This window comes from Arachis ipaensis, chromosome B04 (genome assembly GCF_000816755.2).
Source record: "Arachis ipaensis cultivar K30076 chromosome B04, Araip1.1, whole genome shotgun sequence".
Lineage (NCBI taxonomy): Eukaryota > Viridiplantae > Streptophyta > Magnoliopsida > Fabales > Fabaceae > Arachis > Arachis ipaensis.
The window spans coordinates 129,121,534-129,136,061 of record NC_029788.2 but is presented as its reverse complement, the minus strand read 5'-3'; the positions used below and the strand labels follow the sequence as shown (position 1 = coordinate 129,136,061).

General features: G+C 36.2%; 2 protein-coding genes across 3 annotated transcripts in view; one reads left to right on the top strand and one right to left on the bottom strand.

The window, feature by feature from the left end:
* Positions 1-9,644, bottom strand: part of LOC107635425 (LRR receptor-like serine/threonine-protein kinase FLS2) — a 15,348-nt gene extending 5,704 nt beyond the window's left edge. Inside the window, exons 1-2 of one of the 2 annotated variants that reach the window (XM_016338898.2) lie at positions 5,931-9,634; positions 4,910-5,257 (exon numbers count right to left, since the gene is read on the bottom strand). In XM_016338898.2, coding sequence (XP_016194384.1) covers positions 5,933-9,031 — 3,099 coding nt within the window. In that variant the 5' untranslated portion in view covers positions 9,032-9,634 and the 3' untranslated portion in view covers positions 4,910-5,257; positions 5,931-5,932. Of the gene's footprint in view, positions 1-4,909; positions 5,258-5,930 lie in introns of those variants that run through there. The other variant, XM_021122065.1, reaches the window with a different exon arrangement.
* Positions 10,452-12,123, top strand: LOC107635422 (malonyl-CoA:anthocyanidin 5-O-glucoside-6''-O-malonyltransferase). The gene has a single exon (XM_016338896.2). It carries the CDS (start codon positions 10,588-10,590, stop codon positions 11,956-11,958), a length of 1,371 nt encoding a protein of 456 aa, XP_016194382.1. The 5' UTR covers positions 10,452-10,587; the 3' UTR covers positions 11,959-12,123.

Genomic DNA, 14,528 nt, shown 5'->3' with positions numbered 1-14,528 from the left:
TTATTAACATCAATAAAAATTAATTAAAAATAATATTAATTTAAATTTTATTATTTAATTTAATTAAACTTTATTCATGAAAACACTTATTAGATGCACACATTACTATTATTTAAATTTGTTCAAATCAATAAGCTGAAGTCTTCTCTAATTCCGTAGTCAGCACTACACCTTTATAAAAATTGGAGAAAATGTTATCCTTGAAATTCTAACAGTTTAACGTTGACAGTAAAATATTTTAAAGGTTATAACAAATAAATATCCTAAAAATATTAATTAAAGATATCATAAATACAAAAAATATTTTTATAAAAAATATAAAATAAGAGTTAATTTTTAAATATTTTATACATACAAAAGAATTCAATTTTTTTCCATATATTCTCTTTAAACAATGTCCATACCAGTAGGACACTCTTTAATCAAACCCCATTTAAAATTTCTTTCATATGGCTTTAATATCAATACCATTTCAATTGTCCAACACCTTGAGGAATTTCATCAACTAACTATTTCCTTTGAACAATTCTGCTAGAAAACTAAGAGGAGGTTCATCCAACTCCTGCCAACTTTTTAATGGGTTGAACTTCAAAACTCATCTTAATAAAAATAAGTTAATATATATGGATATTTTTTCTGCTAAGTATCGAAATATTTTTTTTTTCATGCCAAATAGATGTTCTTTTATATATTTTTCGAATTTTTTTGTATTGCAAATGTGAATGTCTCTATTTTTTAAAGAATTTCATAATTTTTTTAAATTTTATAGATATTTAATTATTTTTGCCAAAATATAACTGGATATTTCTTTTGTTAAGTATTAGGATGTTTTTTTTCCTATAAAATGAATATTTTTTTTATATTTCTGTAATTGTTCAAGGACAATTTGTGCTCCACCACTGCTTCCTTAAACAATTCCTGAAGCTGAATCAAGTGCAAGGCAGAGACCGATTTTAAGAGAATCTACGTGATCTCTTTGACACGCACATTCCCTATGGGCGAAGCTTCATATTCTTCGCTACCTGGGAAGGCCTTCGGTTCGGGGTCTCCCATCTGGCTCAACAGGACTTTCAATTTTACGACTGTGACAGAGCTAAAGAAGCTTACATGCATGGCATCCGAACTCTCATACACATTCCAACCACTGATGGTGTTCTTGAAATGGGTTCCTACGATCTCATCACTGAAAACTGGACTCTCCTTCAACAAACCAAGTCCTTTTTTGTATTGCGACATCAGCAACTCAATGCATTACTGCGTCACTTTTAGTCTAAGAAGTTGCAAAGTCTTGGATGAGGGCAGAGGCGGAGAGGGCTTAACAGTGAAAAAGAGAGGTCTGTGTGTATGGTTGTTGGAGGTGGGTAGGTTAATGTGAGAGAGAAGATGAATGTTTTTATAGGTTTTAATTAGGTTTACTTAATCAATTTTAAATTTTTTAAAATTTGAATTTAAAAAATTTAAAATTAATTATTAATATAATTATAATTAATTAAGTTGTTCCATTCTTGACTGATTAGGAATTGATTCCATATACTTTTCCTTCCTTGAAATATTCAAAGAAACTAAACCAACAAGACTCATCATTTCACTTGAAATCTCGCCATTTAACCAGTTACCTGAGAAACCAATACTTCTCAGTAGTCCTAATGTATTTCTGTATTTTGACATTTTTCCTTTCCATATAAGTGAATCACTATCAGAATGAACTCCAAAGCTGGTAATGCCATCAAAATCATCATAGTATGTATCATAAGCATAGAATCTAGTAATCTACAACCTTTAAATTTGTTTGACTTGCCATTACAGAAAGATTGCTTATGCATTTAGGCATATTCCCTGAAAGATTATTCAAAGAGAGGTCCAACAAATGAAGCTCATCAAGATTACATATTTTGAGATAACAATGTGGGGATTGGATCTTCTTAATTTGAGGTAAAGTGTGATCTTTTACAATACATTTTATAAGATTTGATAGTAGTGTTAAGAATGATATTTTTTCTGTGAATAAGTTTACAAATTTTAAAAATTACTTTAACTAGTTTGAAAAATAAGAGCGTAAAATTATGAATACAGTTGTAATTTACAAACTAAATCTCTAAAATGGTCTTTCAGATTGGGCTCCTGCACCAATTTCACCCCTGAATTTCCAATTGCACCATTTTAGTCCTCGAGATTGAACTCCGGGCACCATAAAAGTTTCGAAACCTATTTTCGACCTGAGTCAGCAAATCGGAGTGCTGATCTGGCAAGTGACTGCCACGGTGGATGTTCCATACGGTGTTGTTTAGGGTTTTGGCGCCTAAGGAGAGTAAAACGTCACCGTTTTACATGAATGAAGAAAACAAAACGTTAGAGCCATATGGGTTTTGATCACTCACAATCTTCTCCTTCCTTTCTCCAACACCGAAACACTTAGACTCCCTCTTCCTCTGACAATGGTGAAGGCTTAGTGTGGTGGTTAAGGGTTTGCGAGTTCAACAGTTTTGCGGGACTGCTAGTGTCGCCATAGAGTTCACAGTGCCGTTATTGAGGAAACACCATTGTTATTGTTATTAAGGTGAGTACACAGTGCCCTTATTTTTTTTTCAACAATCATAGCTTGATTTTCAAAGGTTTAGTTGGCTTTCTGTTTGTTTGTGGTGGGGTATTTTCATCGTTGATAAAGGTTTAGGGTTTCATATATTGTTCTGTTAGGATATGTGTTTTAAACATGCTCTATTTTTGCCTAATGAAACAGGGAAAAGTTTTTTTTTACCATCCATGAAATGCAATCTGTTAATTTTTGGGTTGTGACTATGGTCATTGAGTTAATGTGTACAATTTTTATTTCTGATGCAGATGAAAAATCTAATTGACATTATGTTCTATCATGGGATAGCTTTGAAAAAAATAAAGAAGGAAGGATGATTTATTCTCCTAATAAGAAAAGTTGTTTGGCTGATATTGATGAAGATAGATTAGATGTTTTCTATATTAGGAATTACCATAAAGAGCTTGGGTATGACAAGATGAAGGAATGTTGGTGGCTTGTTCACCAAAAAGCTTAATGATTATTGAAATAATGATTATTTATTTGATTTTGTATGTGTGTGACTAACATTGGTTAACGACGATGATATATTGATTATTGATTCTTGAAATCAAAAAGTCTGCATAATAGCATAAGCAACCGTTTATGAGTTGTTCTTGAAATCAGTTTGGTGAATTTTATCTGGGTTGAATATGAACTGATTCTGCAAAATTGGAATGGGACCATGTTGTTTGCACGATATAAATGTTAAGGTCTATTATGGTGAATCAGTGTGAAAGTTAGGGACTGTTATGGTGCATTTTTTAAAAGTCAGGGTCTATTATAGTGCACGGGATAAAAGTTAGGGACTGTTATGGTGAATCATTATGTGTTCTCACTCAACATGGCTATGTTATTTCAATTTCTGTTGTAGGGTCTGATTCCAGCCATGAGGGAGGTGATGCCTAATGTGCATCACCGTTTCTGTGTGTGGCATTTGTGACATAATTTCAATAAACAATGAAAAGACTTGGAGCTAAGGGGATTGTTGTGGGATTGTGCATGAGCCACTACGTACCAGGAGTTCAATGAGTTAATGGATAAGATTAAGAGTCTTAACGAGGATGCCTGGGCATATCTAGAAAAATGGCCAGGGGATTCATGGACAAGGTTAAAGTTCAGTCACAAGCTGAAGTTGGACTCTATTTGCAACAACGCATGTGAAGTATTTAACTCAAAGATAAAGGAAGCACGAGGAAAGCCAATCATCACACTGCTCGAGAAAATCAGAATGTTTGTAATGCGCACAATGGCTAAGAATAAGGTGAAGCTGGAAAATCACGTGGGAATACTACCACCAGTTATCAAAAGTAGGCTTGAGAAGGTTAGGAAGGAGTCTAAAAACTGATATCCAATTTGGGCTGGTGATAATGGTTATGAGAAATTCGAAGTGCATGGTCATCCTACAAACCATGTTGTTGATTTGAGAAAAAGACTCTGCACTTGATGTTCTTGTCCAGTTCCTGGTTGAAGAGGAGTGGCTCGAACTCCCTACTGCGTGACTAGCACCACCCATCATTTGTCACAAGAAGAAGAAGAAAGAAGACAGAAGTGGAAGAAGAAGATGAAGAAGATAAGGTTCACATTGAGTTTAGAGTTTATAAATGGGAGTAGGGACTATATTGGAGCAAATTCACCAAATGTCCACATCATATAGCCGTTTCCACATTCACCGTGGCAGCTACTTGCCAGATCAGCACTCCGATTTGCTGACTCAGGCTGGAAATAGGCTTGGAGATTTTTATGGTGCTCGGAGTTCAATTTCGAAGACCAAAATGGTGCAATTAGAAACTCAGGAGTGAAATTGGTGCAGGAGCCCAATCTGAGAGGCCATTTTGGAGATTTAATCGTAATTTACAACTACTTATTTAATAACAAACTTGCGTTGCATAACCTAATTGCAGTCTAGCTATGGATAAGAAAATAGATTATTTAAAAGAAATTTTTATTAATTTATTTGTCAATATAAAAATAACTATAGATGCAGGGAATTATGTATTATCACTATATCAACAAAAATAAGTAAATAATTACTTTTCAAAATTTATTTAGATAGTTAAATAGTTAATTGAAAAATTAAATTAAATATTTTGTACTATTAATCTATCAAGCTAGATCTAATTTAAATTGCAACATATATTGGACTTTCTAAATTTTTTCGAAGACTAGTACTTGATATATTTACTTTTAAATATTCAAGTTTTAAGTAGACTAGCCCATTATTAGTAGTGATGAAATGACAGTATAGCCATTATAAAATAAGAAAAATACTATTTATACACCAAAATAAATATGGTAGCTCAGCCTAATAGATTTGTTAAGCAGGAACTGAACAAAAACTGAACTACCACAAATCCACAAGCACTTCCATAATAAGTAATAACTAACACTTCATATCGTCCCTGGAAATAAATTACAGCAATAAAACAAGGCCAAGTTTCACAATCACACCCATTACCCATATAACAAATGTTATGCAATACAGGTGAAATATGAAAAAGCATCCTCTTCCACACTCCACTCTGCAGCTACAGCAGAAAACCTAAAGAGGGCTAAAATATACAAACATAACACTTATTATATTAACAGCATCACTAACAAATGGATCCACATGCATGAAGATTCTGGCTGTATCACAAACAAAGCTCTTTTAATTTTCAACACAAGATACTGTGTACTCTCTTTTGCCTGAAAGATATAACAAAGTTACATATTAGGTAATATTCAAAATACATAGTGTCAAACAGCAGAATTGCAGAAATATATATTTAACATAAAATGCAAATCATATCCCATACACATACATATATATATTATTAACACAAGAACAACTTCACAAGATTGGAGTTGTATGTGTAAGAAAGTATATGTATATATAAAGCCAAAATATATAATAAAAAGTCTGCATGTATAAAAACTAAAAAGTGAGAGCAGTAATGATCCATATATAAATATCCAATTCAAAAAATCAGAAAGTATAAACAGAGTGATATGAAAAAGCATCCTCTCCGAATTTCATCAAACCGCACCAACAAATCTATAACAAATGGAAATCCTTAGCATACATGATACTTATTTTCAACAACCTTACTGAATTATGCACTTATCTCACTCCAAATGGATAACCATAGAAACCTTCCTTGCATCACACTAATGTCCAATTTAAAGTTTCCACTATAAAAAACGTACAGTTAACATTTTAGTAGTACAATATCTTGTTTCATTTACATAATGTGCTAAAAAATAGAGCAGATATTAGTTTTGTTGATATGCCGATATTTTCAATATAACAACTATATAATTGAATGGAAGTAGTATCTCAATAAAAATATAAACCAGAAGAAATAGAAACGGTACGTACCTTCATACTTGAGATATGATCCTTTTTAATTTGGCCACCTTAATTGCTACAAATACATAGAGCTTGTCATAGACATCACTCAATAACTTGAAATAGGCATATCTCCAAGATTTCTTCAAAATCAACGAGAAGCAAACTCCCCAAAATGCCATGACAAATCCAACAGCCATAGCAATGTAGAACCCCTCGGTTACAAATTGTTCATCATCACCATAAGCATCATGTTCACTGATCTGGTGACCATGTATGGGACAAGTTTTGTTGAGAGGAGCACCACAAAGTTTTGGATTTCCTGCATAAGCAGAGGCATCCCTAGTTTGGAGTTGTGTGCCAAGTGGGATTTCTCCAGATAAATCATTGTATGACAAGTCAAGAACACTGAGACGGTCTATCTGAGCAAGTTGTGAAGGAATTCTTCCTGACAAATGATTTCTGGATAGATCAAGAAAATCTATTGACTTCAGCTGTCCAACAGTCGGAGGAATGTGTCCACTAAACAAGTTTCTTGAAAGATTTAAAGAAACCAAGCCAATAAGACTCATCATCTCAGTTGGTATATCCCCTGTTAACCTGTTGCTGGAGAAATCAATACTTATCAACAATCCAAGGGTGCTTCCATATTTTGACATTTTCCCTTTCCATGTCAGTGATGCGCTATCATTATAAACTCCGGAAACTCCACGTACAGCATAACTACGGGAATAAACACTAGTGTCAAATTCATAATGATAGTCATCAGAATTTGCTTGATTGGCCATAGCAGACAGATTACTTATGCATTTAGGTATACTGCCAGACAGAATATTCAGAGAGAGGTCCAAGACACGGATTTCATCGAGATTGCACATGCTAAATGGAATGTTTCCATGAAACCTATTGGAATGTAAGCTAAGTACAAGTAGCTTTGAAATATTATCCCCAATCCAGGTTGGTATTCTTCCTGACAACTTATTATGTGCAGCATCAAAAACTTGCAGTTGTGTACAATTATTCAGGGATGATGGTATCTCTCCTGAAAAATTATTCCCTTCTAAATGTATTGACTTGATATTTCTTAATGATCCCAGAGACTTTGGCATGTTTCCATAAAAATGATTATCAGACAAATCCAGGACGACCAATGATTCGAAACCCATCCAACAATCCGGAAGTTCTCCTCTAAGGTAGTTGTTTGACAAATCCATAAATCTTGTGTATTTGGACGAGTTTGCACATAAAAGAGGATTTGCAGTTGAAAATCTATTATTGGACAAAAAAACTTCTGAAGCAGTTGAAAGGAATGCTGGAATTGGACCTTCAAATAAATTGGAGCTCAAGTCAATGGTTTGAAATTCAATATTTCCTCTGTGATGGTTGCCTTCAATTTTTCCTCTAATATGATTGTGAGAAAGATTCAAACTCCATATCCGGAAAAAGCCTTCCCAAAACCAATTAGGAACTGGGCTAGATAATTGAGCTTGTGAAATATCCAATTGCTGAACATGCATTTGAGTCTGAAGCCATTTTGGAAAGTTAGGTCCCAAATTGCAAGAAGCCAAGTTAGCCTCACTTAAATTGAAAGGGGGAACCCATTCGACACTAACATTGAAAGCAAATGCATTATGAGACAAATCCAAAGACTCAAGATTTGAAAGCCTTGAAAAGTGAGCTTCAGATATCAAACCATGCAATAAGTTATTTGCAAGGCTTAACTCAAATAAGTTGGATAGTTGTCCAATACCTTCATGTATGCTTCCATTTAATTTGTTGTTATCAACTCCTAATGCTCCCAAAGATGAAAGATGTGAGAGGTCAGGCACCATCCCTGTAATTTCATTCCATCCCAAATCCAAGATTTCTAAGGGTTTGTGAGCACAACGAGAAAATACTTGAATAAATTCTTGAAATTCCCCTGTAAACTTGTTCCTGGATAGGTCTAGTTTTGCCAAATTGCAACTATGAAACAAGGATACAGGTATTTGGCCTTTGAGCCGATTATTTGAAAGATTTAACTCCTCAAGGAGGCTCAAGTTCCCAAATGTTCCTGGTATGGTTCCTGATAAACCATTATCATTCATTCTGAGAATAACAAGGCTACTAGTGGAATTCATTAACCATGGAAATATGAAGGATGCATCCCTTAAAGAGTTGTAAGAGATATCCACATATGAGAGAGAAGTGGAGAAATTAGCAGGGGATGCAAGTGATGAAGTGGACACGGAATCAATAAGATTGCAACGACCCAAGTTTAAATATTGAAGATGAGAAAGGCTACTCACTTGTTGCTGCCAATTGCTGGCACTACTGAGATTCACCCAAGGAAGCGAAAGATACCTCAGGGTTGAAAGTTCAGATAGCCATTGTAAGTCAGAACTCAACAACGCCTTATCATTGCCATAGGGACTGAGGTCAAGAAATTGTAAACAAGAAAGGTTTCTGAAATGATGAGGAATGGTTCCAGTGAATGCATTTCCATGTAGATCAAGATGTTCTAAGGATAAGAGATTTCCAAGCTGAGGAGGCAGTGTTCCATTGAATTTATTAAGACTAAGATCCAAATATGTCAAGGATGACATATTTGTGAGTTGAAGAGGGAATCCTCCAACCAAATTACTGGAACTAAGATCAAGGTACACTAAATGGGAGAGATTTCCCAATTGAGGAGGTATGTTTCCACCGAAATAACAACGAGAGAGATTGAGGTGTGTCAAAAAGGTTAAAGAGCCAATAAAAGGAGGGAGGGATGGGGTGTGAGTAAAACGATTACCACTAAGGTCCAAATACTTCAAATGATGTAACTCACTGAGTGATGGGCTTATGGAGCCAAGAGTGTGATAACCATGGAGATGAAGCATGAGAACATGGCCAGTTACATTGCTGCACTTGACGCCTTCCCAGTTGCAACACTCCTGCTGCTGCTCCCCATCTCCCCATGAAGACAGCCAATCATCATCATCATGGGTGACATTGAAGCCACGTTTGAGAGAAAGCAGAGCTTGCCTTTCACTCTCAATGCACTTCCCACTTGCCACCACCACTGCACTCCTCGTCCATGCAAGTACCTGCACCATCAACACCACATAAACTACACCAAAGCTCCTCGAATTCGAATTCATCGTCATGATTGGAAGCAGAGAATATCAGAAGTTGTTGTATCATATGATATGTTTGGTCAAGATTCAACAAGCTCAGGACATTATGAATTAATAAGCAACTGATAGAAATTAGACTGATCAATGCGTAGGTTATAATCACAAAAAATAAATAATGACGACAGGGAATTCAACAGAGACTAATTCAAACCAAAGATAATGTATTATATATTCATGTGGAACGGGACATACATAACAATACATAACTTGTCAAGTCTGTGACAAATGCTAGCTTCCAATCACTCAACTTTGTCTATACTCATGACCTCATGAACCATTGACTTAACAAGTCAACAGATGTAAACTACTTTAATGTTTATTATGAAATAAAAAAAATAATTAGAGATAGTTCCGTTGGCTTATTGCTCTAAATTAATTTTTTGTGCAGTTAAACTGAAGAATTCCACGGATGGAATCAAAATTCAAAAAAAAGCTTACTAGTATGAGGAGGTCTGGCTAATTTATGGAGGTTGCATTATGTAAGAGAGTCAACAGCAAACATATATTGTTAGAGGAATGTTTGGGTGAGTGTAGCAGTGAAGGTAAACATTATATGAGTTTGTTTTATATGGAAGCATATGCATAAGGAAATTTATATATATGTCAAAGACTAGTCCAAAATTAAAGACGTGAAGAATGGAGTTGAATTCATCAACGCGTTTTAACACTACTAAAACAAAATAATACAAATTCATCAATGTTAAGTTTAAGTAAGCAAGAAATAGTAATAAAAAACAGCAACAGTTGGTGAACGACTGAATAAAGATTAGAGTATTATGTTAATTAAGTAGTCCAAATAGTGCAGTGAACAGATTGAGATGAATGAAGTTGATCAACGCGTTTTATTGACATGAAACTATGAAAGATATTGGGCCATATTTCACGTAATGGAAATGTTATTGTTCTTTAGTTTCACAAATTATATATACTTTTAGATACTTAAGCTTTGAACATTCTCTTCAAATTTAATTTAGCCATCTCAATGGCTGCCAATGCCAATACATAAAACTTGTCATAGACTCATAGGTGTCACCCAATCACCAGGGCAATGTAAAACAAGGTAAATTCTATAAATAGTTTATAACTTAAAACAAGGTAATTTACAAAGTTAGAAGGAAAATAAAATGCAGAGAAAAGAAGAAAGAATAAGATTTGTCATAATTATTTTATAAAAAAGTCGGTCGACAAACTTTAGTTCTCAAAATTTGTAGGGAACTTGTGTAATAATCCCAATAATCTGGTCCAACAAAAGCAGAAGGAAATTTTTTGTCACGTATGATCTTTGCCACACAACAATTTGGTTAAGGAAACAAGAAATTGAGTATCTAAAATTAGAGATAACTTGGCTAGAAGACTCCAATATTAAAGAGGAAGTAGGTAAGACGTTCAGTTAGAAGAAAACCATTTTATATTGTGGCGTGAAACTGAAACATATGTCGTGAGAAACGTGTTTAGGCAATTTTTACTCCTTAAAATTGAGGTTTTTGTATTCACATCACCTATCTCTGTTTCTTTCCCCTTTCACCATGAAAACTCCACAAGTGTTCAAGGCATCACCATCTTCATTGGGACCACAAAACTTGTTACATTCATCTTCCACTTCTCTTCCTCTAACCTTTTTTGACATATTATGGCTAAGGTTGCCACCAGTTCAGCGAGTTTTCTTCTATGAATTCCCCCACCAACCCTCACTCTTCTATGATACCATTCTTCCCAAACTCAAACACTCTCTTTCTCTTGCACTTGCTTACTATTTTCCCCTTGCTGGAACCCTCACCTGGCCTCATGATTCCAACAAACCCATCATCACCTACAACGTTGGTGACACTCTCTCACTTATTGTAGCTGAATCTGATGCTGATTTCAACCATCTTTCAGGAACTGACCTTTGTGAAGCCTCAGAGGTTCACCATCTTGTTCCTGAATTGACCATTTCAGATGATCAAGCCACTGTCTTGGCCTTGCAAGTTACACTTTTTCCAAACCATGGATTCTCCATTGGAGTCACATCACACCATGCTGTTCTTGATGGAAAAACCTCAACATCCTTCATCAAATCTTGGGCTTATCTCTGCAACAAGCTAGGAGATTCATCATCATCACCTTGTGATTTGCCTCCTGAATTGAGTCCTTTCTTTGACAGAGAAATTGTGGGAGATCCCAAAGGAGTTGAAGCAAGATATCTGAGTGATTGGTTAAAGCAAGGTGGACCCAACAACAGAAGCCTCAAGGTTTGGAATCTTCAAGTTCCACAAGATTCAGTAAGGGGTTTGTTCAAATTGTCTAGATCAAACATTGAGAAGCTCAAGAACTTTGTAGCTTCAAGACAGAAAGGGAATAGCAATCTTCACTTGTCAAGTTTTGTTGTATCTCTTGCATATGCTTGGGTTTGCAAGATGAAAGCTGAAGAAACTAAGAGCAAGAAAGTTGGTATGGCTATAAATGTTGATTGCAGGAACCGATTAGATCCACCTCTTCCACCAACATACTTTGGAAACTGCATCGGTGCAAGAATTGCATTTGCTGAAACAAGAAAATTCTTGGATGAAGATGGTGGAGTAGTTGTGGCTGTGGAATCACTGAGTTCTGCTTTGGAGACACTGAAGGATGGGGTTCTGAATGAAGCTGAGACTTGGTCATCACTTTTGCTTGATGGGCTGCACAGTGATGAAGAAATGAAGCTTACTGGTGCTGCTGGCACACCAAGGTTTGAGGTTTATGGAAGTGATTTTGGATGGGGAAGACCAAAGAAAGTGGAAATGGTGTCTATTGACAGAACTGGTGCAATTTCTCTCTCAGATAGCAGAGATGGTGATGGTTTTGAGGTTGGTTTTGTGTCCAGTAAACCTTCAATGGAAGCATTTGCTTCCATCTTTGCCAAGGGTCTTCTTCTTTGAGCTGAGTAATGATAAATCATAAATGTGTGTATAACACAAAAATGTTTTGTTCCTATTCACAAGTTTGGTTGTTCCTGATTTGTCATTTTTTTTATCATGAATTCTTGTTTGGGATATCGCGTACTGGGATTAACGTTTGGATGTTGCTATATATGTGTTTTTTTAGATTTTATTTTAATCAAAATTGGATATAATGTTAATAATGTAATTTGTATTTGGATATATTTGTTTGTCAAAAAGGATTTTTAAAAAATGAATATAAAAATTGCGTTGGAACGTAAAATTGTTAAACAGATTCTAATTTATATCATTTTTTATATTAAATTTGCGAGCACTCAAACTAGTCCCTGGCCATATTTCAGGTGATGACTCATCACCGGAACGCTGACGTGGCCTAAGATTGCCACGCTAGACTGCTGCCAACGGCTAGCTGAGCTGGCTAAGTTCCAATTTTTACCCAGATTGGTCCCTCGTAGTATAATTAACCCTAAATCCCCAAATTCTCATACACCTCCACTCTTTGTCTTGTTCACCTCTTCTTCTTCCTCTTCCATACACTTGTTCCTGTTCATGCACTCTCATCCGGGGCTGCTACTGATGTCGATGATTGGTGGAGGTAGCACTGGAGGTGGAAGCTCTGTTCGTTCCCCATCTAGCTGGAATCGGAGTAGAACGCAAACGAAGAGCAGAAGATCGGCGCCGCCAGAATGGTGCGGCTGTGGCTGTAGGCCAGTTCTCAGATGGTCTGGCACAGATTCGAATCCGAACAAACCGTTCTATGGCTGCCCCAATTATAGTGTAGGTTAGAGTAATCACTTTTGTTGCTGTTATTCTCCTCCCCTGACTGTTCTTGTGTTGTTATGCCTCCCACTGTTACAGTCCTCTGCTTTTTCCCACAGTGGTTGACCCGGAATTGGATTAATGTGGTGGTTATAAGTTTCCTTGTATGAGTCCATGGTCAGCCATCTGTGACAGAAGTCTTCTGGCTATTTGTTCACACGAGACAGGGTAGCACAAGCGTGCACACACGGGATACCTGCAGGTGCCAAACAGTGAGAGGAACCATGATAATAGTTATGGCTGAAGAAAGTAAAATGCATAAACACAATTAACTTACCCGTTAGCATCCAAAATTGGCATGTGCACAGTCTCTTTCCTATGTCCACAACATGGTTGGTTGGATGTCCGTGCACCTCAAATTTTTCGTATCCGTTATCCCCAGTTCAAATAGGCTTCCAATGCTTGGATTCTTTCCTCACCTTTTCCAGCCTGCTCTTTATAACAGGTGTGAGCTTCCCAGTGTGATTCTGCAGCTTCACCTTGTTTTTCGCTATGGTTCGCATAACAAACATCCTTACCTCCTCCAGAAATGTTATGATGGGTTTGGCTCGTGCATCCTTGATCTTAGCATTGAACACTTCGCAGGCGTTGTTACAGATGCTATCCAATTTCGGCTTATGGCTGAATAAGCTTCTGGTCCAAGCATCCATTGGCCACTTCTCTAAGTATGCCCAGGCATCCTCATTTAACCGTTTGATCTTCTCCATTCCATCCCTGAATTCTTGGTATGTTGTTGCCCTTGCACATTCCCACAGAAGTCCCCTTAGCTGTAAGTCCTTCCAGTTCTTGTTGAAATTTTTCCATAAATGCCAGACGCAGAAACGGTGATGCACATCAGGCATCACCGCCTTCACTGCTGATATCAGTCCCTGCCAGATTCAGTAAATGTTAGACACATAATCGTCCCTGACATTATAATCGTTACACATAATAGTCCCTAACATTTAATTAACATCCCCATAATAGTCCCTATAATTGAGGGTCGTGACCCATAAAGGTCCCTAACGTTTAATAGAACAACTCGATTAATGACAAAACCAGTAATTACAAGTTCTCTATAAGATGCACTACAAGCATAATGAAAGCACAATTCTTCAAGCAAGCATAACAGCACACCTAATAAGTAACCATGAAGATCCAATCATCTCACAGTCTATGCAGATAAGCAAAACAGCAAAATTCTTAACAAAATAAATAACCATCATACTCAAATGGAAGCTACAATTATTCAAGTAAGCATAACAGCAGAAATCTAAATTCCCTTATAACTAACCACCAAAATCCAATAATCCAATGATCAAAAGTCTTACACTAAAAGCTAACCAGCCAAATCTAATGAAAGCACAATCATTCACAGAAAGCATAACGAAACAATTCTTAATATAAGATCACATAAAATCAAATAGAGACATTCAAATTAAGTCACACCTTTTGCATATCCGATATGAAGCACCAGTCATGCTCTTTATAATGACCCAAGTCCTGATGAAGTAGCTCGAGAAACCATCTCCATGTCTCTGTATTCTCCACTCTGACAATAGCCCAGGCTATGACATAGATATGATGATTAGCATCTAACCCCACGGCTGACAAAATCTGTCCACCAAACCGGGTCTTCAGGAAAGCACCATCCAAACCTATCAATGGACGGCAACCAGCCTTGAACCCATTTTTGCAGCCACTTAAGCATATATACATTCTATCAAAGGTAACTTCACCATCTGGTTGGA

Excerpts from the sequence above, each read along its gene's own strand:
- LOC107635422 (XM_016338896.2), top strand. The coding sequence starts at position 10,588 with ATGAAAACTCCACAAGTGTTCAAGGCATCACCATCTTCATTGGGACCA.